Here is a 25,494-nt window from a genome sequence, read left to right as displayed (position 1 = left end):
ACAGTTTCACATGGCTGGGAGGCCTCAGGAAACTTACAATCATGGTGAAAGGCAAAGAGGCACATCTTATATGACGGCAGGCGCGAGAGAGAATGTGTGCATGGGAGGAACTGTCAAACACTTATAAAACCATTGGATCTTGTGAGAACTCACTCACTATCATGAGAACAGCACTGGGGAAACCACCCCTGTGATCCAATCATCTCCCACCAGGTCCCGCCCTCAACACATGGGGATTATGGGTATTACAATTCAAGATGAACTTTGGGTGGGGACACAGACCCAAACCACATCAAAGGATTATAGAAGGTAAGGCTTTTGAAGCACTTAGAATAGTGCCTGCCACAGGGGAAGTACTGTCTGCACATTTGTCAAATAAAATAAACCAATGATGGAATGAATGAATTAATGAATGCAAAACTCTTGGCACTGGATCTGGGCCTTCATGAGTGTCCGTTTATGTTAAAGAGCAGTATTCCTGCTTCAGTGTCTACTTGGGTAGAATGAATTGAAACAGGCCTAGGTTTTAACCAATAAGCATAATGGCTTCTGTGGTCTGTAATGAGCCTTGTGTTCTCTCTCTCGTATCTTGGGTCATAATTTTTAAAACATTTTTTCCCACTAGAAATCCCAGGCTAGCTTCACAAGTTCTTACTCTGTATGTCATATTGGCATCACTTTTGAGGCCTTCAATGGGAAAAAAATTAGAGATAAATAAACGTTGAAATCCTCAATTTTCTTGGCAAATAAATTATATCTACAGGTTTAGATACCTGTATATCTATATATTCTATAAATATCTTCAGAATTTTATGTCTGATTGATTGATATAGATATATATTCTTTTTATCGAGGGGCCAATGACTAACATCTTTGAATGGAAAAAACACCAGTAATAATGGACTATTAGATTCTTTTTTCTGGAGCCGTTTATGCCCTTGGACCTCTTTGGCAGTCTGTGAAAACTGTGGGCCACTTTTCAGAATCAGAGTTTTGAATGCGCAAAATAAAACACACAGGTTATAAAGAAACCACTTATATTAAGATACCATTATAAAACAATGAAGGAGGTAGCAACACATGTGCTGTTAATATCCCATCACCAGGTCTGTAACAGGCCTGGGGGTGGGACTAAAACCATGGGAATTCTGAAGCAGTGATGGGGTAAGCGGTGGGCAGGCGTAACATGGTATGAGACGATCCCTGATTTTTACTGGTGTCGAAGGCACAAGGACTGCTAACACGCCCCTGTGGTTGTTGTCTAGGTACCTGCCGGAAGGAAATGATACATTTCAGTTAAAGGCTGGTGAAAATGAAAATGTGATTTTTACCCTGTAAGTTCCTGGATCCAGATTCAGAGGCCCCTGCCTGCCTCAGTAGGGTCCTTTCCATTACCTCCCCCGTCCCCTCTTTCCTGTATCCTTCCTGCCTGCTTCTAAGGTGAGAACTGGGAAGGCAGGCCTGCCTCCCTAGCACCAGAGCCCCTGGATCTAAAAGAACCACAGTCGATTCTCCCTGGGCGTGCCTATAATGCACTGATTTTTGCAATGATCTGAGTATCTGTGTTCCCACAAAATTCGGAAACCCACAGCCCCAGGGTGATGGTATTAGGAGGTAGAGCCTTTTGGAGATACCTGGGTAGTCAGGGGAGAACCATCACGACTGGGATTAGTGAGCCCGCGAAAGGGACCCCCGAGACACCCCTCACCCCTTCCCACGTGAGGTTAGAGTGAGCAGAGCCCATCCTGAGGAGGCCCCCTCACCAGAACTGACTCCGCCGGCGCCTCGATCTCAGACTTCCAGCTTCTAGAACTGCAGAAAATATATTTCTGTTGTTTATAAGTCACTTGCTGGATGGTATTTTGTGACAGCAGCCTGAGCAGACTAAGACATTTTCATCTCAAAGACATTATTATTTACATTAAGTTAATGTGTCTCCACAGATGAAGGGAGCTCCTGCCTTGTGGGTGGAGTAGGAGGTGGCTTGCGGCTTTGCCTTAGAATCTCATCAAGTGCTACTTGGACGTAAATTTCCTATGGCCCAAATTGTGAGAAACGGCCGGTGTGTGTTCACAAGCTGCCTCTGAGAGGGGCACATGTAGCCCCAAGGGTTTACAAACGCCTGTTCTTAGCAGCAATGATGAAGACCCCCTCGCCAAAGCCAAGTTAATTAAAGTGCTTTATTTAATAATCTGTGGTGTTGCCGAGGGAGATGAAGGTGATGCTGAACACAGGGAGCCTGGGTGAGGCAGGAAGTGGAGAGTCACGTTACCATGGCAACGTTGTCCCTGGCCTGCCGTGTGAATGAAGCTCTTGCTCTGAAGACCTCCGTGGTTTTGAGACACCATCTGTGTGAATATGACATCGATTTGTCGCAATAAATCTAAATAGAACCTACTGGGGAGAGACAGAGACCCGGAGACACAGAGAGAGTGACAGAGAGAGAGAGAGAGAGAGAGAGAGAGAGAGAGAGAGAGAGAGACAAAGTCACAGAGATAGATGGAGGGGGAAGAAGGGAGGAGGGAGAGAGACAGAAGAGAAAAACAGAGAGAGGGTTGGATAGACAGATTAGGAGAGGTGTTTCTGGCGCTGCTGGTGGTGCTGGGAGAAGTCATGTTTCTCTTTGGACATGTGCTGCCAGTGCTAGAGTAGGCTGACTCTGTGTCTCTCTCCCTGCTCTGAGCCTGGCACCAGATTTGGCAAAACCAGGCAGAGCAAAAGCTGCTTCCAGCCCACAGCACCCAAGGCTGGTCTCCTCTTTCATCACAGAGCAGCTATGTACAGTTGCACAGGTTGTGGCCTGCACCAAGCACCCAGAAGGGGTACAAGAGCCTGCCTGTGCTCCCTACAGTATCCCTGAGCCCTGATGTGCACCTGTGTCTACCTGGAGAGAGGGAAGCCTCTGCTCACATGAGCAAAGGCAACAGGGGGACTGCATGGGCCTGTTCCCTCCCACAGTCTCCATTTTGCAATAGGGTGGGTGGGAGGCGCTTCCAAATGTATTTACATGCAACAAAAACCTCTTACCCCTACCTCCTTACCTTTGATGCAGACAGTAAAGGTGAGGGAGGGGTAAGAGGTTATCCCTGAAATATAGAAATACATGGCAGTTGGAAGGGAGTCTTGGGATCTGTGTAGACTTGAGGCGTGTCCTTGATGTTCCTGTCTTGGGGTTGCTGTGAGGAGCCTGTGGTTTCTTCATGGGAGAGGAACATCAGCTTCGCTGTCATGAGCTGACTGCTGGGAGATGAGTATTTAGCTCATGGAGCATCAGTGCACTCATCTATACAATGGGGTGAGTTGGTGATCTCCAATTCGTAGCAAAGGTTGTTGTGAGGATTCAAAGAGATACATCATGTGAAGTGTGTGTGTGTGTGCGTGCGTGCGCAGAGCCCTGATATCCCAGGGCTGGTCACCTTAACCACACACAGCTGTGTGCATGTTTCATGCCTGAGACTGTGCACACTCATGTGACTGGCTTCAGCCTTGGCACCAGGAGAGTGGGTGCATATTTCATGCCCGAGACTGTGCACACTCATGGGACTGGCTTCAGCCTTGGCACCGGGAGAGTGGGTGCATGTTTCATGCCCGAGACTGTGCACACTCATGGGACTGGCTTCAGCCTTGGCACCAGGAGAGTGGGTGCTACAAGGTGCTGTCCAGACATGAGAAAACCTGGATTTGCTAAAATGCCTGCTGCCTCAAGCTGACTTGACCCCTGGCTCCCAGGAAGAGGGGTTTGCCCTTTCCTTCCTCCTGGGGGTGTCTGGTCTCCCTCCTGTGCAGGAAGTGCCAGCCTGAGGGGGGAAGCACAGATCTGATGCTCTGACTGGCAGGACTTCTGATGCCACGTGTCCATGTGGGAGGGTCAGACTGACATGGGCTCCTGCGCCAGGTCAGACAAGGCCAGGTGCAGGATCTGCTCTGCCAGCCATGTGCCCAGAGTTAAAGTCACCTGCTCTGAGTCCCTGCTTCCACATCTGTGAAATACAGAACCAAACACCCTTGATACCTGAGGCAGAGACGAGACAGAGAAACCATGTTGGGGACAGAAGTTCCTACCATAGCTCTAAGAAACGATCATTCCATGTTACTATATTGGTTCCACGTCAACCCGTGTGATGGGTATGGGTGTGCTGAGGGGAGGAGCTTGCCCTTCCCTGAGGCTCAGTTTCCTCTGTGGCCCAAGTATTGGAGGGGCCTTGGCTACTGTGAACCCTGACATAGAGTTCAAAAAAATGAATCCCAGAAAATGGCATGCACCATGATAAACTTTTGTAAAAATATGAAACAACTAAAATGATAAAATGACAGTGTTCAGAAGAAAGGCCAAACACAGGTTCAGCATGAGTGGATCCTCTACAGGAAGAGGGGGCCGAAAGTGGGTGTGAATTGGCGGTAATGCTCGGGTCACACGGTGCTGGTGACCTCACCGGGCTGAATGTGTGCGAATGCATGTGGACGTGCACATACTTAGATGTGCTTCCAACAAGGAGAGGGTGGTAAGCTATTTCTGTGAACCTGACACTGGGGAGAGACTGAGAGAGACAGAGAGAGAGAGAGAGGGAGGGAGGACAGAGACAGAGAGAGACAGAGGGAGGAGAGAGGTGTTTGGAACTGTTTTTTTCCAAGCAGTCTTTCAGGAGTGGCTTGCATCTCACCTGTGCTTCCATGCAAGGGAGCGCTGTCCCTGTACTCAGCAGCCGAGATGCACATAACAAGGGTCCACGTGTGCTAAGCAGAGTTTGGAGGACGGGTCATGGAGATCGTGCACTTTAACTGGGCAGTAAGAGAACATAAGTAGCGGCAAATGTTTCAGCAAGGTTTTAAAAGAAATATGATTTACAAAAATATGATTTGGCGTCTCTATGGTTCAAAGCTGCTTATTTTTCAGATGAAGGAACTCCATTTATTTAGTAAAAGGAACAGAAAGGACTCTTCTGGTGCATTAAGCAGGTGGGTACCTGGAGCTTTGCTGGGTGCTTTCTGGAGGTCATCTCACTTCAACCTCACAGCAAACTCCGTGGAAGCTTAAACCTCATTGTGTACAGTGCTCAAGAGTGCAGGGGCCCGATAGTGAGTGCTGCGGAGGACATGAAGTTAGGGGAGCCCCTCACTGCAGGGGCGCCGTCAACTGGTAGGCGCTTAGGAAGACCAGCATGGCCCTTCCCTGTAAAATGAAACACACGCCACTCCTATGACCCAGCAATGCCACTCCTAGGAAGAGATTGCTCAAGAGAAATGAAGACACGTGTCCACAGAAAGACCTGTCCAAGAGTGTTCACAGCAGCTTCATGCGTCATAGCCAAAAACTGGAACCCAAGAGTTAATCCACAGTCAAACAATAGCAATCTGTGGAATAGTCAAGCCATCAATAGGAGAAGAGGAGGAAAGGAGCAATGCATGATTTTATTTGTATGATATTCAAGAACAGGCACATCCGATGGATGGTGATGGGAATCAGGACGGTGGCTGTCGCAGGACAGGGACTGCATCCACTAGAAAGGGGCAGGAGGGATTTTCTTGGGAATGATCTGTTCCATATCTTGATTCAGGTGGCACTACACTGGTGTTTAAATTTGTCAAATCATATTGTGTATTTCACTTAATGAAACTTTGCCTCATTAAGAATGTTTTAAATATGAAAATCTTTATTAATAAGTGCAAGTTCTGAAGACAGGTGGCCTGGCTTAAATCCTTTCTCCTCCATCTGCAGGAGTTGGCTGCCGCTGCTTTAGCAAATGACCACAAACCTGATACCTTCAAACAACACAGCTTTATTCTGTTATGGGTCTGGAGGGCAGAAATTCTAAGTTAGTGTTGCTGGGCTAAAGCATTGGCAGGGCCGTGCTGCTCTGGAGGGTCTAGGGGAGAATCTCTTCTTGCCTTTTCTGGCCCCCCGGTTTCTGCCAGCATTCCCTGGCTCATGGCCCCTCCCTCCGTCTTTAAAGCAACCTTGTAGCTTCTTGCTCTGTGGGAATAGCCGTTCTGCTCCTGTGGCATAGCTTCCTCTGTGTTCTTCTTTAGGGTCTCTTGTCATTGCATTTAGGACATGCCAGGACAACCTCTTCATCTGAAAATCCTTAAACCTAACTTGGTGTGGTGGTTTATGCATGTAATCCCAGCACTTTGGGGGGCCGAGGCAGGTGGATCACCTCAGGTCAGGAGTTCGAGACCACCTGGCCAATGTGGTGAAACACCATCTCTACTAAAAATACAAAAATCAGCCAGGTGTGGTGGCATGTACCTGTAATCCCAGCTACTCAGGAGGTGGAGGCAGGAGAATCCCTTAAACCTGGGAGGTAGAGGCTACAGTGAGCTGAGATCAGACCACTGCACTCTAGCCTGGGTGAGAGAGCAAGACTCTGTCTCAAAAAAAAAAAAATTCTTAAACCCATCATTTCTGAAAAGCCTCTAGCCATATAAGAAACTTCTGGCCCTGGGACAGTCACACTTAACCTTAATCACCTCTTTAAAGACCTGTCTCCAAATACAGTCACAGTCCGGGCTACTGGGGAACAGGGCTTCAAGAGATGAGTTTTGTTTTGTTTTGAGACAGAGACTTACTCTGTCGCCCAGAATGGAGTGCAGTGGCAGGACCTGGGCCCACAGCAACCTCCACCTCCCGGGCTCAAGCAATTCTCCTGCCTCAGCTTCCCGGGTAGCTGGGACTACACGTACGCAGCACTACCACCTGGCTAATTTTTGTATTTTTAGTAGGAACAAGGTTTTACCATGTTGGCCAGGTTGGTCTCGAATTCTTGACACCAAATGGTCCACCCGCCTTGGCCTCTCAAAGTGCTGGGATTACAGGTGTGAGTCACCGTGCTAGGCCAAGAGATAAATTTTGAGGGGGCCACAGCCCAGTTCATAACACAATATGTAGCAAAACAAATCCAAAAGGGAAGAACAGAGTAAACAGTGAAAGGTGGGGAAAGAAATGGCAGCTCCGGTGGGTGTGTCTGCTCATGCGAACGCAAGCTCAGGGACGTTCCCTCCACGTGAATGAACCGTGAACAGAGGGAAGTGGGGAAATGGACTCTGGGCACAGGAAGGATGGAGGGTGTGAGTGGCAGCACTCAGGCTACCACCTGGCAGAGGCAGCTAGCAAACAGGACCTTCTGGCAGAGGCAGCTAGCAAACAGGGCCTCCTGGCAGAGGCAGCTAGCAAACAGGACCACCTGTGGGTGGAGGGGGCTGAGGAAGGAGGGCCCCTGTATCTCCTCCATCCGTCATTTGAGGGCGCAGACACCAGGACTTGGCTCATACCCCATACCATCCCATGTTTACGCTAAGTGACAGGTCTCAAACTGTGGAACCTGGACTGACCTCTCACTGTTGCCTGGAAACGTGTTGGCAATGCAGATTCTCAGGCCCTACCCAGATCCCTGGAATCAGGAACTGTAGGGCGAGGAACAGCGGGTGTTACACCAAGCCCTTTGGGTGATTCTGCTGCCCCTGGAAGTTTGAGAACTGCTGCTGTAATTTTGCTGAACTGAGCTTGAACTGAGTGGCCCTGCACAGAACCTGGGCATAGAAGGCTGCCATAACACCAGGTCGTGGGGCAAATCTTCATGTGATCTTCAGAATTGGATCCCAGCCCAGACACTCTGCACCTATATAGAATGGGGACCTTTAGGGTGGAACTTAGTGTGTGAGCTTCCTGGAGCTGCTATAACAAAGAACCACAAACTCGGTGGCTTCACACAGCAAATGCCTCCTATCACGTGGTGTCCTCCCTGTGTGTCTTTACATCATCTTACATCTGTGCCTGTGTCCACATTTCCCTCGTAGAAGGACAGAGCTTTCAGATTTAAGGCACACCCTGCTCCAGCATGACCCCATCTTCTTATATCTGCAAAGACCCTTTTTCCAAATAAAGTCACATTCCCAGGAACCAGGGATTGGGACTTTAAGATATCTTTTCAGGGGGCACAATTCAAGCCTCCGCACTCAGCATTTCTGTAGCAGTGCCAGGAATGACGGCAGCTCTTTGAGCAGCCTTTGCTCTGCAGTGGCAGATGGGTAGGCCACAGGATCTGCCCAGTGATGAGTTTCTCAGAAAGCATTTGTTCCTCCAAGAAGGGGGACTTCACTCTGGAGAAACTGGCTGGACTCTCAAACCCTTGAGAGGTAAATGGCAGCTTCTCAGCACCTGCAAAATAGAGAAAATGAGGAAATACCTTAAGTCGTTTGAACCAACTATTGCCTGTTGAACTTCACTGAATGGAATAAAGAAAAAGGAGAAGCAGAAGTTAGATCTTAATGACTTTTTTATTTTGCCTGCAGGCAATTTAATAAAATGAGAGGTGGGTGGGAGCATTGGTGAGGGTGGTCTGAAAATAAATGTGGTAACTGTCCTTTGCATCTGGACGGAATGTACTGAAAGGAAGTCATATATGTTTAATGATGTGTTTGTTAGTATCTGAGTTCCTTGTGACTAGTTGGGGGCCATTCCTTTAAGAGCATGCTTTTAGGGGAAAAATCTGCTCTTGGGGAAGAAAAATGAATGAATCCAAACCTCCACAAACACTTTGCATATTGCACTGTGCTGCACTTTGGCTAAAGCGATGGTGAAGCGGGTGACCTCACTTCCCACAAGCAATATCTTGTACAACTTCAGAAGGAAGAATGGGGTCAGTCTGGGGGATGTTGCCCCATCTGGAGTTTTCTGAGTTTCTGGCTGCTTGAACATTGCTTGTCTGTTTCCTTTTACAGAGTGAGTGACTGCTGTCTCAAGGCAAAGGCTTTCTCCTTAATACTCCCCTTACCATTTGACTTTTAACTATTTAATCCAAAGCTATCTTCAAAAATATAAGTCGTCTTGGAAAGATATTCAGGGTAGGCAGGCCTTGCAGACATGGCCCAGCAGAGCATCTACAACAACTCAGTTTCTTGGGGTGCCTCCTGGTCCACAGGTTGCAAGTTAAGCTGTGTTCTGTGATTTAACCACTCTATCCAACACTAAGAAGGCCTGTCTTCCAGGCAGGCTGTCAGTCAGCAAACCGTCCCGGCATAAGAACTCTGTCTTAAGGCACGAAGTAGCCTGAACAATGTCCCCTCTCTTCCGCCAAAAAGCCTGGGTCCAAATCCCTGTGAACATGTTACTCTATATTGCTGATGTGATTAAATAAAGTATCCTGTGATGGGAAATGATGCTGGGTTATCTGAGTGGGCCCTGAAGCATAGAAGAATAACATGCCTCCCCAGTATATGCCATGTTGCCAACAGGATTATTTTAAGCTGAAGGCAATTGCAAAGAAGTATATCTAAGAAAAGCTCTCCGTCTTCCCCATTTGTTGAAAAGCAGAATATAAACTGGTAAAGGTATCCCCCTCCTTTCTCTTCTTAAGGAAGGACAGATGTTAATTGCCTGTCTTCCCCAGGACGGGCAGATGTTAATCTCCAGAGACAGCTCTAGACTCTTATTTGCCTGTGATGGCACCAGGGGAATCAACACATTTTATTAACTAGCCTTTATCTACTATTTGTTTTTCCATATGTTTGTCTTCCCATAATGGATCCTCCCCCTTGAAACTCAAAGTTTTTTTTCATTGTCTTGTCACTTCTCTACAAAATTGATTGTTCCTTTATTAAAATTCTGTGTAAGCCCAAGCTCTATCCACCCCTCTGAGTACTCATCACTGAGTGCTCTCATGCATAGCTAAGATGCACACATTCATAAACTTCTGTCTGCTTTTCTCTTGTTAATCTGTCCTTCATCAGTGCCTTAGTCCATTTCCCACTGCTATAACAGAATGCCACAGACAGATAATTTGTTTCCAAAAAGAGAGATTGGTTTAGGTCACAGTTCTGGAGGCTGGGAAGTCCAAGCACTTGGCCCTTGCAGCTGGTGAGGTTCGCCCCATGGCAGAAGGCAGAAGTGAGCATATGAGATAGGGAGAGGAAATCAGGCTGAACTCGTTTTTTTCATCAGGATCCTACTTCTGAGATAACTAACCCACTCCCACAATAATGTCACTAATGTATTAATCACCTCGTCAAGGCCCCACCTCCTGTTGTTAATGTTACATCACATCACATCACATTGGCAATTAAATTTCAACGTGAGTTTTGGAAGAGATATTCAAACCATTAGCAATTAGTCTCACTCATGGGGCTATAGTGGGGAACGTAGGAGGGCGAGAGCAGATGTTTCTTCCTCCTTCATGGCCCCAAATGTTGTGTTTGTAAAGCCACTAAGTCTATGGTAGTTTATTACAGCAGCTGCAAGGAAAATAACACAAGGGATATTGGAAACTGGATAATGACTGATCAACCCACCCTGTCACCCTTTTGGGAAGCATGAGGAAAAGACTAACCAAGAGTTGGCGAGGGCGGAGCAGCTTGCCACAGGAGGAGGCCACATGTGGGGCCTGTGACTAACAGAAGCCATATGTCATAGGAAAAGAGAAAACAGCCTCTATCCTTGAGGAGCGAGGAAGATGGTGCTAGCAGCCCACTGCGTCGGCTCCTCCATGCATGCTCACACCTCTGTGCCGCATGGCTGGTGGCTGGCGGGAAAGGTTCCATCCATCAGGCATCCTAGTCAAACACTTAGGACCAAGTGAGAATGTGCTTCAGACTCTCCTCGGCGCACAGGGCGGCTAATGCCAGGGTGGGTTGGGGCCATGTTGTACGACCTTTCCATCCTTATCACCCCCCAGAAAGAAAAACTAATAAATTTAAACTTAATTTAATTTCTTCCCAACAAAGGAGATTCAATACCAAAGAGTAAGGCTGTGCTATTGAAGATGAAGATTTAAAAGGCCACAAACCATTATGATATCTAAGATTTCTTGGCCACTCAAGGACCAGTTTCCTGCCCTCTGGGGACAGCATCACCCCCATTAAGGCTGCGGGGTGGAGGGAAGGTGAGGCTGCCAGTGAAGAGCTGAGTACACACAGCAGACACTGGCTGCAGACGGCTGTCTGGGCTGGCCCATGGCTGCAGTAGCATCTTTCCTGCTCACGTGAAAACAGGATTGTGTTGGGAGGTCCACTTTTTCCTCCACTCAAATGTGTACAAGTTTAGCTGCTATAACGAAATTGAGATTGTTCTTTTATAACAGCTGATAATATTCGGGCCTCATCAGACTTCACTCTTATTTTTTGAACTCTGCAGTGTTTGATGTGGGAAATTATTTTATTTCCTTTTAGACTCTCCATCATCCCATAAATGTTCCTCTCCCTCTCTTTCTCTCTCCCCTACTTCCTAACAGAAGTGGGAGGAAGAGGGGTCTTTGTCACTTCTTTTCACACTCCCAACCTGCAAAGTACTAGCTAGTGTCTTAGAATCTTAAAGGGTTAGAGCTTCTCTGGCTGGGCTCCCTCTGTTTGTTGAAAACCCTTTTTTGTTTTCCTGGAAACTATTGTTTATATGAGACAAAAAATGTTTTATATTCGTGGCAGAGTTGAAATCTTGAAAGATTAAAGATAAATATCTACTCATAGGTCTGGCAAGTAGAGTTGATGCTACATTTGTTTTGTCAACAGATATTTTCTGAGCCCCAGTTAGGGGTGTGGGCTAGCGTTCCCAGGAACTGGAACTCCATGGCAGACAAGGTGGAAGATTTCTGCTCTTGTGCTTTTCCAGTGCTGGGGCCTCAGTGCCTTGCAGGTGAAGTGCAGATACCCGAAGCAAGCTGAAGCCAGCTCCATGGCCTATGGCACTGAAGGGCAGGCACCTGCTGCTCTCTGGGCTGTGGAGTCATTTTGGAGCATCTCACCCATTCTTGTTGCCACATTTTTTGAGAGACATTGACCAGCTCCAGTCTGTTGGAGAGGAAACAGGCTGGGAAGGCCTTAGGAAGCCATAGCCCATAAGGAGGGAGAGAAATCGTGGGGCAGTCAGTCTGGAAATGCGCACCCCTGAAGGTGCATCTGAACTGTTCTCAGAGGCTCAGGAAGATCTCAAATAGGAAGAGTTAGACATGGGTTATCTGCTGCAGAGTTCAGGACAAGGAGTGATGGCTTGGAAGCTCTGGAGAGGTGACTTTCAGCTTTGGAGAGGAGGCCAATATATGTGAGGTTGAAGAATTCCCCACTCCCGACAAAGATAACCACATTCTAATCTCTGGAACCTGTGAAGACATCACTTTATATGGCAGAGACTTTGCAAATGTGATTAACTTAAGGGTCTTGGATGGGAGTTTGTCCTGGGTCATCCAGGTGGGCTCTAAATGCTCTCTCCAGTGTTCTTCTAAGAGGTGGGCAGAATGAGATTTTACATAGACAGAAGAGAAGAGGGCTGTCTGATTGAGGAAGGAAGATGCTACACTGTGGGCTTTGAAGATGGAGGAAGGAAGGGAGGAGGAGCCAAGAAATGCAACAAATGTAGCTCCAGATGCTGGGAAAGGCAAGGAAACAGATTCTCCCCCGCAGCCCCTAGAGGGAGCTGGCCCAGGGAAACTCGTTTTGGACGAGTTTCCAAACTCGTCCAAACATTGGACATAGATTCCAGAACTATGAGAGGATAAATTGCTATTTTCTTAAACTCCCAAGATTAAAATAATTTGTTACAGCAACAAGAGAAAGCTAATCTACCATGCTAAACAAGTTCTTTGGGATGTAGTGAGGTCTCCATCTCCAATAGTGATCTGAGTTGGATGGCTTCTCAGAGTGTGTCCATAAAAGAGATGGTGACCCCGGGGGGAAGGTTGCACAGGAGAGTGACTGAGCCCCTCGTAGCTCTAAGGATGTGGGATTAGTTTGCCAAGGCTGCCATAACAAAGAACCACAGACTGGGTGTCTTAAACAGCAGAAATTTATTGTCTCCCAGTCCTGGAGGCTGGAGTCCAAGACCAAGGTGTGGCAGGGTTGGTCTCTCTTGACTTGTAAATTTCCCCTGAGGTCTCTCTCCTCGACTCAGAGATGCCTGTGTCTTCTCCCTGTGTCCTCACAGGGTCATCCCTCTGTGTGTGTTTCTGTCTCCTCTTCTTCTGAGGACACCAATCAGACTGAATTAGGGCCTTACTCAAATAGCCTCACTTTACCTTAATTACCCCTCTGCAGACCCCATGTCTAAACAGAGTTGCATTCTGAGCTACCAAGGGTTCAGGCTTCAACATATCAGCTTTGGGAGACACACTTCCACCCTGACAGCCATGTTGTACAATGACATCACTGTCAGACCTATTTAAGGTATTTCTACACACACCTCTGCTTTGGATTTGAGCACTTAATTTATTTATTTTGTAGAGACGAAATGTTTGAACCCCTCATAGCTCTAAGGATGTGGATTAGTTTGCCAAGGCTGCCATAACAAAGAACCACAGACTGGGTATCTTAAACAGCAGAAATTTATTATCTCCCAGTTCTGGAGGGGATCTTGCTATGTTGCCCAGACTGGTCTCCAACTCTTGGCCTCAAGCAATCTGCCTGCCTCCGCTTCCCAAAGTGCTGGCATTATAGGCATGAGCCACTGTGCCTGGCCGTGAATTTGGGAGCTTCATAAGGCAAGTAAAAAGAGGGGGGAACAAGTTCAGAAGTGAAAATCCACCATGCCAGGAAGTCCGTACAGCTTTACGCTTCACATTTAGCCACTTCCCACAGGAAGGAGCAGGCTGGGTGTGCTCCAGCCTCTGGAAGCTCCAATGCCACGGAGATGAGGGTGGTCTGCCCCGCACACTCGCTGCCCTAGCCCCTCCTGAGCCTTCTGACACACAGCAAACCACACTTAGCTGTCCATGATGAATCGGAGCCTCCGCCAGCCAGCCAGCCAAGCCGACGCTAACCCACCCCACAGCCTGAAATAGAAACTTGCTCGGTTTCCAGTGTGTGACAGAGAAGGAAGGTATTTAATTTTGAAAGGAGCTGAGCCAGCTTTATTGTGGGTCATTTTTTTCTGGAGCAAAATCCTCTCGAGTTCTCTCCCCAGGCTCATCTTCCTTCTGATCTACGGACTGGCATTTTGGATGGGATGATTTTCTGGTGTTGAGGGCTGTCGCATGTGCTGCAGGATGTTAGCAGCACCCCTGCCTCTACCGCCGGATACCAGCAGCACCCCTGCTCCTTTAGTGCCAACCAAAAATTGCCAGTGTCCCCTGGGGGAAACAGCACCCCGCCATTGAGAAGAACTGGTCTAATTAAACAGTAGAGGAAGCAGATTAAGTAGAAAGAATGGGCTGGCGTCCTGGCTCCGCCTCCTCTGTTGGGAATACAACAGGCTGAGATGTGTACTTGGCATCGTCTGCTGCTGGATGCAGATGAAGGGACTGCCAGGGAAGGCAGGAGCCTCTTCAGCGGTGTGCGAGGAGGACAGATGTCCACAGTTGATTTTCTTTATTTAATTGTATTGTTTTGTGACAGACAGGGACTCTCTATTTTGCCCAGGTTGGCCTTGAACTCCTTGGCTTGAGCCTCTACCTTAGCCTCCTAAGTAGCTGACACTACAGGCACATGCCAACACGCCTGCCTTCTTCACTGGGTTTTGAATCAGACGTTTTTTTTTCCACTGGTCCCCTGAGTGGTTTAGCAGCCCATGCTTGGGGCCCCAGAGGAGACTAGAGAGTGTCCTCAGAAGACACATGGGACCATCTTCACACCTCCCCCATGATGCCCTGTGTGAAGGGCCCCACTCACTTCTGTAAGCTGATATCTCTGTATATCCCTCCTTCCTTCCCCTCCAGCTGCAAAACACTGGTCATTCCTTAAATACTCCAGACCACCTACCCCAGGGCCTTTGCACGTTTTCCCCACACAAAGCTTTTCCCCTGTATTTTTGCTTACCTGGCTCCCTTTCCTCACCGAGGTCTTAGCTTGGCATTCCCTGAGCCCCGCTCAGTTGCTCTTCAGTGCATAACCCCTGGTGTTCTTTATAGCACCCCTGGTGTTCTTTATAGCTGTGATTTGAAAGCTGGGTTTCCTGGCTTAGAGCTGTAGGTCTCAAGGTCCTCAGCACCATGAGAGCAGAGTCTGTTTGTCTCATTTGCTGCCGATTCCCAACCTTGAGAACACAGAGCAGAAACTCCGCGAACAGTTATTGAATAAAAAGGAATGAATGATGCAGTCTGTAGTCCTCCTGAAGGATGTGAGTCCAAAGATCAGAGGGGCCCCTTCCAGCCCACTGTTTTTCCCACAACCCTTTGGGCCTGGACTGGCTCCCATTAAAAGGCAGACATTCTTGGGGCTCATTACCCCTTTCTTGGGATTGGTGGAGTGCCATCTGAGAGAGGCGTGGGCCTCGGCTGCAGGCAGAGGTCTGGGTGATACCATCCGCAGTGGATCTGCAGGAAGGCTGGGGAAGGCATATGGAAGCCCCAGCTGGCAGCTACACTGGGGCCGGCCCTGCCTGTGTCCTCCCATCTTGCTCTCTATAGCCAAGGGAGTTTTCAAAGGCGAGGGAAGGGCTAGCACCAGCCCCTGGCCTCCAATCCAGAGCAAGAGATGCCACCCAAGAGCACTGATCTCACCAGCTCCCACCCTTCATTCCAGATCAAGAGACACCCACCCAAGGGAACCAACCTTTGCCTGCCTTCCATGATCACAAGGGGGGCTTTGTGGAGAGGCGCTCTTATGAGGTGTATCTTGCCCTCCAGAAGAAATCTCTTCCTTCTTTCTGCCCAGACTACAGAGGGAGGGCAGAAAAGGAATGGAGGTGGGAAGGTCAATCGTGGCGTTGAAGATAGTCATGCCCAAGTGATCTCTCTACCCCATTAGAGGTGTCACCACTGGGGAACTATGGTGCCCAGCCTCGTATCTCAGGTGGGGTAACTCAGCCCTGCTAAACTTCACTGCCTTTCCTCTCGTGTACATTATGTTATATGGTATCTCCCCCAGGTCTGGCCAAAAACAGAGCTTCCTAATGAGGCATCTGGAAACTGATGGGAATTGCATTCTTATCTCCCCCACCTCTTGTGCCCCAGGACATGAACTCAGTGACCCAGACAACTGAAGCAGAGGGGATGAAGCTCACTGGGGTAAGTTAGCGTCACTCCAGATCGGCCCCGGTGAAGACAGCGAGAATTGCCTACACGTGAAAAAATGTGGCAAACTTATCTGTAAAGCCTATCTGACGATTTTGTCTATATTTGATCTATTCAGTCCTCAACAGTTTCTACTTTACCACAATCCATGCGGGTGCATCATAAAGAGGGAAGACTGATGACCAAGTGGTTCTGGACAAATCAAGGTAAAAAGATCATACTATATTTCACAGGGATTCGTTTTGGAATGTAATGGCTGGTCACTCCCTTGACTGTGTGTATCTCTTAACACATAATTCTGAAATGTGGCCTGCACCATGAAGATATACATGAGATGGGCGTTCATTACTTCTTCAGTCATGCCGGAGACTCTCAAAAATAACACTTTTGAAAGATCTTTATTCTTGACACTTTATTTTTCATTTAAAACTCAAAAAGCAGCATATTTCTTTTGAGGTTTGAGTTTAGGCAGTTCCTTTTCAAAAGAATACATACACATGGCCAGCATATGAAAAAAAATCACTTATGATTAGAGAAATGCACATCAAAACCACAATGAGACACCATCTTACACCAATCAGAATGGCTGTTACTAAAAAGTAAAAAAATAACAGATGCTGGTGAGGTTACGGAGAGAAAGGAGTGCTTCCACACTGTTGGTGGGAGTGTGAATTAGGCAGCCACTGAAGAAGGCAGTGTGGTGGTTCCTCAAAGAGCTGAAAACAGAGCTACCATTCAACACAGCAATCCCAACACTGGGTATATAACCAAAGAAATAGAAATCGTTCTGTCATAAAGACATATGCACGTGTATGTTCATTGCAGCAGTAGTCACAATAGCAAAGATACAGAATCAACCTAAATGCCCATCACTGGATAAAAACATATATACCATGGAATACTATGCAGCCGTAAAGAAGAATGAGATCATATTATTTGCAGGAACGTAGATGGAACTGGAGGCCATTATTTTTAGCAAGCTAATACAGGAAGAGAAAACCAAATAACTGCATGTTTTCACTTATAGGTGGGAGCTAAATGATGAGAACACATGGACACATAGAGAGGAACAACACACACTGGGGCCTACTTGGGGGTGGAGGGTGGGAGGAGGGAGAGGATCAGGAAAAATAACTAATGGATACCAGGCCTGATACCTGGGTGATGAAATAATCTGTACAATAAATGTCTGTAACTCAAGTTTACATACATAACAAACCTGCACATGTACCCCCGAACTTAAAAGTTAAAAAGAAGCAGTGCCGCTCGTTGTTCTGGAAGAGGCGCACACGATGTCCTTTATCTCGAGCCGCGCTGCTTTATAGGTCCTATCAAAAGTACCGAACAACAAAACGCTTCTTAAAAACTTGGGCTTGCCATGCAATTAAAAATGAAAGAGTGGTTTTTAGATTAGGATTAATTTTATGACCAAAGAGAGGGTCGAGCTACTTTGAACATGCTGCAGTTGACAGTTTATTACACAAGAACAAAGGCGTCGGTGCGTAAAACTTATATAACTTAAAACAAATCTCGGGGCCATCACATTTCTACAGTTGAGACTTTTTTCCCAAGACGAAGGCTGCACCTGCCCCTGCAAAGACAGATCGTTGCATGGCCCTAAGGAAGCCGCCTAACTCAGTTGGAACGGCGCCAGTTTTGTGATTGAAGGAGGGCTTGGGTCAAGCCAAGCTTCAGTTTTGAGAGTAACTTGGCTGTTTTGGGAGCAGCAGTGTTCGTATAATCAAAGACAGGATGGGGAAGACCCAGGCCACTGGTATTTCTAAAAGTGTGCTCCCAGAGTCCTCAAGATATATTCCTACTTGGAACAAGTATCAGAATTTTATTCCTTTTTAAGGCTGAATACTATTCCACATTTTTTTTATTCATTCATTGGTCATCGGACATTTGGGTGAAAACAGAGTTTTTAATCTTACTAGCTCATATGTGCACAAGACGTGAGCTTGTTCGTAGGAGCTAGGAATATTTTTATAAGTCAGTTTCTTCTTTAGAATAAGAGCATTTTAAGCAACTTTACTGAAGAAAATTGCCCAAGCTCTTTAATCATGTGGGAAAAATAGATGATAAAATTCAAAAGTCTAAGTAGGCGCCAGCGTGTATTTAAATCACAGCAAACATGTAAATAGAGTATCGTTCCTCCCCCACCTCCATCTCAGGTTTTTTTTGTTGTTGTTGTTGTTCTGGAAAAATATTCGGGGTACAAAGACTGCATTTCAAAAATAGAATTTATGAGCTTAATCATCTTAACAGGGAACATAAATGCCAAAACAGCCTCTATGAGTCATTTCTTGGATTCTAAAAGGAATTCATTTCAAACAGGAGTTTTCTCGTCTTTGAGGTTCGTTTTAAGAAGTTCCAAAAGCAAATAGCAAAATAACAAAATGCCTGGAGCTGCAGATCTCGAAGCACCCTTCAAAATAGCAGCCCCAGTGTCAGACGTGGGAGGCTGGCTCGGGGCTGGAGGGGTCTCCATTCCTCTCCTAGGACTGTGGACCATGAGAAGATCATTCCATTTAAGAAACCATGATGCTAAGGAAGGGGTGGGGGTGGGGGGGGCTCTGAGGAATGGGAGTGTAAGAAAGCAAACGAAAGGATCTTTGAGCTTTTTAAAAGCCATGAGTAGTTTTTGGAAAGGAATCCCATGCAGTAGCAACAAAATGATTCTGCTGATTTTTCTTTTTAAACGTTCTGTGTTTACACAACTGTCCATCCCTGAATTGTCTCCCTAGCTTATCTTTTCCTAGCCTCTGTTCCTGGGGAGGAAAACGTCCTGCAAGAATCATCAAGCTACACCACCACAAACAACCCAGTAAATCAGGGTGAGTGCCTGCCCAGGGCTCCAGAGCCAACACAAATGAACATCTGCACTTTGATGACTCCCATCCTGAAGATCCATGTCGGCCAGGGGTGATGCTGACATTAGCTGCTTCTTTTTCCATGATCAAGTATGTTTGGTGATCAAATAAGTTTGTCGCCTGGGCAATAGAGTGAGACACCGTCACTACAAATAATACAAAAATCAGCCATGGGTGGTGGAGTGCACCTGTAGTCCCAGTTAATTGGGAGGATGAGGCAGGAGGAGCACTGGAGCCCAAGAAGCAGAGGTTGCAGTGAGCTTAGCCTGTCTCAAAAAAAAAAAAAAAAAGTGAGGGAAATACTGGGTTAACCAATGACAAATAAGTATATCTATTGCTGGAATTATCAAAAATGTAATGTGTACTGGGAGTCTTCAGAGGATGAATAAGAGATGACACATTTTCCGAATGTATTTAACCATCAAATGTTCTTAGTAAGAAGCATTTCCCTAGAAGAGTGTCCTCAGAATGCACTTAGAAAAGCCCAATGTAGACACCTGTTCAACTCAGTAATTTAATATGGCGGCCAACACATTGCAGGCCGTCAACACGATATTCATAGTGTTCCAGGAACCACGTATTTTGTGCACCGATAATCCCAGTCTCTTTCTGACTCCACTCTCCAGGTCCCCCATTCTATAATGCCAGTTTGGTCTTGATCTTTTGGTATAGGGAAAGGAAAGGAGAGGGTCCTAGGAAGGAAGAAACTGGTGGGATTTTCCATGGGAAGGTTTGAGAACTACTGCTACATTAACAGGAAGAGAGCAAGCAAGAGGGTGTCCCTGGGGAATGGGAGAGAAGAGTGTGAGAACTAAACTGTGAGATCCAGAGAGAAGGACGAAGAAGAAAGGTGGGAAGAGGCTGAGCTGGGTGTGGGATGGCATCTTCCTCTGGTCTATCTGAGCAGCTTCAGTGGAGGCTTAGTCTGTCTTTTGCTTTCCTCTTTGGCTGCTGTGTATTTCGTTTCTGAGTCAGACGGTGTGCCATGGCTGGCTTCACGGTGCCAGCGAACCAACCTGACTTAACGCAGGTTCGTGGGTGGTAATGTCAACTGTTTGCCATATTTTTGTCGTTATCTACCCATAGATCTTGTTTGCTATCCCTGGGAGGGAATGTTGAAATTGGAACCATAGCACTTGGGTATATCAGGTTGGAAGAGACAGTTTCACCAGATGGCTGGTCACCTTGATTGAGTCAAATGCCACCGGAAGACCCAGAATCTCTAAACCATAGTGAAGAATTAGCCAAGGGAAGCAAAACCCAACCAATTCAAGGGGTTCCCCTTTCCAGGGTCGTGGACCGCAAGGTGAGTGTGTGTTTCTAGCAGGTAAAGCTGACATGTGGCGCCCAGGAGGTCTTCTCTGCTCAACTTGAAGAAATCCAATGAGTGCGTCTTGTTTCCTGCTTATAATTTCCACTTAAACCACCTCTGCAGTTGACCTCAAGGCCTGCTGTGATATCAATCTCCAAAGCACAAAGGGAATCATTTTGCACTTTTTTTCTTCAAGGGACTTACAAGTCAAGGATCTGATAAGCACGGTTGATGATTAAACCTAATAAGCTGGCAGCCGGGAGCTTTGATTTGTTTCCACAAAGGCTCTTTGAGCTTGGTTGAAAACCAGAATCATTGGTTTTTGTTTGTCTCAGGCTTTTCTGTTGAAGACCTTGATTTAAGTCTTAAAAGCACTGATTTTCTTTCTTTCTTTTTTTTTTTAAACCAGAAAGTTCTTTAGGTTGAGAGGGCTGTCCTTGGTGTAGCCTGCTGAGGGGTCTCAATGGAACCTTCTGTGATCACTAGCCACCTTGGGGAGCTCCTGGGTGATGGCGCCAGCCAAGGACATTTGGGGAAATGGTTTATGTATGATGTAACTTTTGATACTTTTATTATTTCCTTATTGTGAAATTAGAATAGGTTAAAAAAATAAAAGGGTGCAGGAGAGGAAGAGGAACCTTGAGGTGAAGGCACAGTCAGTTTTACCTTTCTATTTGGGTCACTGGGCAAGACTGGCACAGCCGTGTGCATACTAAACAGCCAGCGTTGGCTTCTCTGATTCTTCTCTCATTATTTATTCATTTGTTCATTCACTTTGCAGAGGTACCTGGTGCCAGGTTCAGCACCAGCTCAGAGACTTATTTGGGACCTTCTGGAGTCACCTTCATGGGCTACCAGCCCCAACCCCAGAGACTGACTCAACCAGCCCAGATGCTTTCCAGACACAAACCCTAACTTTCTTCTGTGATTTAAGAATGGCTGGGGGAAAAAAATCAACCCATATAAAAATATTTTATTGTGGAAAACAAGAGTTCCCTGCCCTGGCCACCCCACTCCAGGCTAGCTTCACAGAAATCACTGTTGTAAGTGAAATCTTGTAACTATTTCTGCTTTTAGTTCTAATGGCAATCCACCCCAGGTTGCTAAGTAATGTATGTATACCGCTTCAAAAATACTCATTTTTGGCATTATCGGTAGAGTTCTGCCATGAGAAGTGAAGGTTGGTTTCCTCCTCCCTCCTGCTAATACAGCACTGAGGCTGTCACTGTTTTGGTCTCTTAGCGGGCTGTTTTATCAGTTTAAATAATAAGCCTTTATTTGAAGCTTCTTAAACAGTGTCTCTTAGACCCTCAGGTTGAAAGAGAATAATGATCGTGCCCCTGGCTCCCCACTGTCCTCACCCCAGGGTGCAGGCTGACTGGGGCCCCAGGTCAGCACTCCCTGGTCCCCTCTGTAGAAACCAGACATTTCCCCTCACCTAAAGAAGCCAATTTAGTGCCAATCACATACTGAACTACTGATCTTCAGAACCCCTGGCCTTTGGCGTTTGGAAAGACCTGGAATATGCCTCTTTAGCAGATGACTGTGATACAGGTGGTCTGAGAATGTGCTGTGAATCCTATAAAACAGGGGACATGAGATGGTGGGTCTGGTCTGTGCAGTGGCAGCGTGAACACAGAAAGCTGAAATGGAGGAACAGTTTTGCAGCCAAGAGACATTACAGCTCAAAGGTATCAGCGGAGGCTAGAATTCATCCCTTCAACAAATATTGACTGAGCAAGCTCTTACTGTGTGTAATGCCTTTTTTAGTATAGTTTTTGCACCCTCCCAGCCCTTTTCAGGTGCTTTGACAGATTTCTAACTCCAGGGGTATTTATTCAGTGTATTGTTTCAAGAAAAGGAAGGTCTTTGCAAACAGGTGCAACATGCCGCAGCCTGCCCAGGCAGAGGCTTGCGAGCATGTCTGGTAAAGAAGCAAAAATCGGGGGGACATTTGTTTCTTTCTGATTTTCGTGTAGAGATGGGGAACAAATAGAGTTAGTGCCATTCTAAGTTCTTTGTGTTTGTTTGGTTAAAATAGGCTCAATTCCTTCCCTCCCTCCTTCCTTCTTCCTTTCCTCTTTCCTTCCTGTCTTCCTTCTTCCTTCCTTCCCTCCTTCCTTCCCTCCTTTCTTCCTTTCCTTTCATCCTTTATTCCTCTCTCCCCTCCTCTCCTTCTCTCTCCCTCTCTCCCTTCCTTCCCTTCGTATCCCCTCCCTCCCTTCCATTCCTTGGTCTCTCCCTCCTCCCTCCCTCCATTCCTTCTCCCTTTCCTTCTCCCTCTCTCCTTCCATCCCTCCCTTCCCCCTTTTTTCTTACATCAATCCTTATTTCTAAGTAAAAGACCCAGAAAACAAAAAAATATTAATTTCAATAACCTTATAGGCACCCCTTCAATGTGCTCAATAAATAAGCAGATCATCATTTGATTTTTCTAAGATACATAGACTTTGTATTGTGGAAAAACAAATCCAAGGGCAAAGAGAATGCCTACTGTGGGTCAGTGTTTTGTGGCAACATCTCATTTAATCGTTACAGCAAGCCTCCCAGGGAGGTGCCATTACTATTGTTTGTTTAGAGTTGGGAACCAGAGTCCAGAAGGGGTTAATCAGCCTGAGGTCCTTTGGTGCCTAGATGGCAGAAGCAGATTTGAACTCCTGGGCTCGATACTACAGGCAGCTGCCACTAATTAAAAATACCAATCCACACCTTCTAACAAGAACGCAGGATTGACGTGGCTGTGCAAAATATGCGGATGAAGAGTTTGTGTAAGTCGTCCCACCCGGCATTTTAGGTCACGTGACCTAAATACAACGTGCCCAGTTAAACTGTCCTTGAAGATGACTTGTCTACCCTGAGTTTGCGCCTGCTGCTAAAATGTCCATGGTACCAATTAGGAAACGATTTTAGTTAAAAATTCCAGTTTTAGCAAAGATGAAGATGGATACGCTTTCCAATGAAGGGCTCAGAACGAAGTTCAGGGTCATGCTCATTCTCTCTTCCGAAGTTGTTCCATTCTGAGGTTGGGTTTCTTGGAGCTGTTCCTGTTGTTCTGTGTCTTTTCGGCTTCAAATTCTTTAAATCTTCTCTTTAATCTCTGAAAACAAAAGGTGAGCGTCCGTCTCTTTGCTTCTCAGCATGTGCCCAACCAATCACCGCGACTAAGACGAGCCGCTCGCCCAGGCTGTGCGTGAGGAAGCCAGGCTCCACGGTTCCTCTTTTCAGCTGCTTCCTAGGTGCTGGGATCGGAGGCAGCGATGGGGGCACAGAAAGCTGCCCCTAGGAGCCAGGTTCTTCTCTACCTCGACAATGAGTGAAGCAAATCTTTCTAGTTCCAAAGGCCAAGCTTTCAGAAACAAAGTAGTGCTGTGTGTGAGCCATTTCACAAGGGGAGGAATGCCGGCCCCCAAATAGGGCTGTGGAGAGGACAGAGATTCAGCCCTGGACCAGCAATTTTTGGGGTGGGGGGTGGGAAATACACACACACACACACACACACACACACACACACACACTCTGTCTCTCTCTCTCTCTCTCTCACACACACACACACACAGAAATACAGAATATCAAAGCTCTTTCATTTGAGAAGAATTTTCCCTTTGCCATTGTATTAGCATGAAAACAAGCTCCCTGTTGGCTGGTATGTGAACTTTGAGATATAGAAAGATTCATCCACGTGATACATTAAAGAGTCTCGCCTGGGAGTGAGGACTGTTGATGCCGTGAAAATGCAATCCCTCCTAGCAGGGCAGAATGAAGGAACTCGGTCCTAGAGCCTCTCTGAGACCTCTTCTCCCTTCTTTGTCAGCACAGGAAAAGAGGGTGAAGGGGCTGCTGCGCCAGGAAGGCTGGCCCCACCCCTCCTCACAGGCACGCTGCTGCCTGTTCAGCTTGGCTCTCTGGGGTGACAGGCAGAAGGTGACATGATGTCAGCAGCCACTGGCCACCCTCTCTTCCTCCTTCCTTAACGCTGCAGTACCTGAGAGCTGGTCCTTGACTTCAGGCCTACTTGACTCCTTCCATGAGACAGGAGCAGGTTCCCTGGCCAGGTCACCTGGGACATTGGCTCTTGCCCGCTCTTGAATTTGCTCTGTGCCCTGGGGCGAGCATTGACCTTTCTCCTCTCTGGCAAGTAGAACCAGGGTGCCTCAGAGGTGTGGGTGGCCTAATGAGTCGATGTTGGTGAAGTTCTTTGAAGACACAAAGTGCTCCGTAAAGCTGGTTCCCATCTTGCTGACAGTGGCGCTCCCCGAGCTCTGGCCCTTCTGGTAGAGAGCCGGCTTCTGTGTTCCCTCCTTCTTTATGGATACCTCATTGGCTCCGCGACTTAAACAGCTCCTCTCGCCTACATTCTCCATGGTGGAGAACCCATGAGGAGAGACAGAGACAGGGAGAGAGAGAGGGGTGTGGGGTATGTGTGTGCGAAGTGTGGTGTGTATGTGGGTGTATATGTAGTGCATGTGTTGTGTGTGATGTGTGGTTTGTGCTGTGGTGATTTTGCTTTGTGTAGTGTGTGTGCTTTGTGTAATGTGTATTTGTGTGGTATGTGCAGTGTGTGATTTGTGTTGTGTGTTGTATATGTGGTGTGTGCTGTGTGTGTGGTTTGTGTGGTAAGTGGCTTGTGTTTGTGCTATGTGGTATGCATTTGTATGTGTTGTGTGTGGTATGTGTTACATGTTGTGTGTGGTATGTGGTGTATTTGTGTATATTGGGTGTAGTATGTGGTGTATATTGTGTAGTTGTGGTTTGTTGTATGTGTTGTATATTGTGTGTTGTGTGTATTGTGTTGTATATTGTGTGTTGTATGTGTTGTGTTGTGTATTGTGTGTGTCTGTACTGTTGCGTGTATGTGTTGTGAGTTATGTGTTGTATATGGCCTGTGTTGTGTGCTTGTGTGGTTTATATTGAATGTGGTTTGTTGTATGTGTTGTGGTTCATCTGTTGTGTGTCTGTTGTATGTATGTTTTGTGTGTGTTATGTGTTGTATATGGTGTGTGTTGTGTGTGGTATGTTTGGTATATTGTGTGTGTTGTGTGTTTGTATTTTTTTGTGTGTTGTGTGTGCTGTGTGTTATGTGCTGTATATGGTGTATGCTGTGTGTGGGTTGTGTGTGGCCTGTGTGTGGCCTGTGGTGTGTGTTGCCTGTTGTCTGTAGTGTGTTTTGAGTATTATGCGTAGTCTGTTGTGTGTCGTGTGGCTTGTGTGGTGTATATTGTGTGTTGTGTGTGATCTGTTGTGTGTGTTGTATGTGGCTTGTGCGTTGTATATTGTGTGTGGTCTGTTGTGTGTGTTGTTCCTGCTGTTTTGTGTGTTGTGTATGTAGTGTGTGGTTTGTGTGGTATATGTTTGTGTGTTGTGTGGTTCATGTGTGTGGTGTATG

At 46.8% G+C, this 25,494-nt stretch overlaps 1 protein-coding gene across 5 annotated transcripts in view; it reads left to right on the top strand.

Annotated features, from left to right (window-relative positions):
- Positions 1–22,518, top strand: part of LOC128930339 (uncharacterized) — a 37,850-nt gene extending 15,332 nt beyond the window's left edge. For 3 of the 5 annotated variants that reach the window (XM_078358410.1, XM_078358409.1, XM_078358408.1), the window contains 4 exons: positions 15,867–15,920; positions 16,045–16,132; positions 18,674–18,763; positions 20,893–22,518. In XM_078358410.1, coding sequence (XP_078214536.1) covers positions 15,870–15,920; positions 16,045–16,132; positions 18,674–18,763; positions 20,893–21,026 — 363 coding nt within the window. In that variant the 5' untranslated portion in view covers positions 15,867–15,869 and the 3' untranslated portion in view covers positions 21,027–22,518. Of the gene's footprint in view, positions 1–15,650; positions 15,921–16,044; positions 16,133–18,673; positions 19,100–20,892 lie in introns of those variants that run through there. The other 2 variants (XM_078358407.1, XR_008478285.2) reach the window with 2 other exon arrangements.
- Positions 22,519–25,494: the final 2,976 nt, after the last annotated feature.

This window comes from Callithrix jacchus, chromosome 21 (genome assembly GCF_049354715.1).
Source record: "Callithrix jacchus isolate 240 chromosome 21, calJac240_pri, whole genome shotgun sequence".
NCBI classification, from domain to species: Eukaryota; Metazoa; Chordata; class Mammalia; order Primates; family Cebidae; genus Callithrix; species Callithrix jacchus.
The sequence above is the reverse complement of the archived record's forward strand: the minus strand, read 5'-3'. Positions and strand labels throughout refer to the sequence as shown.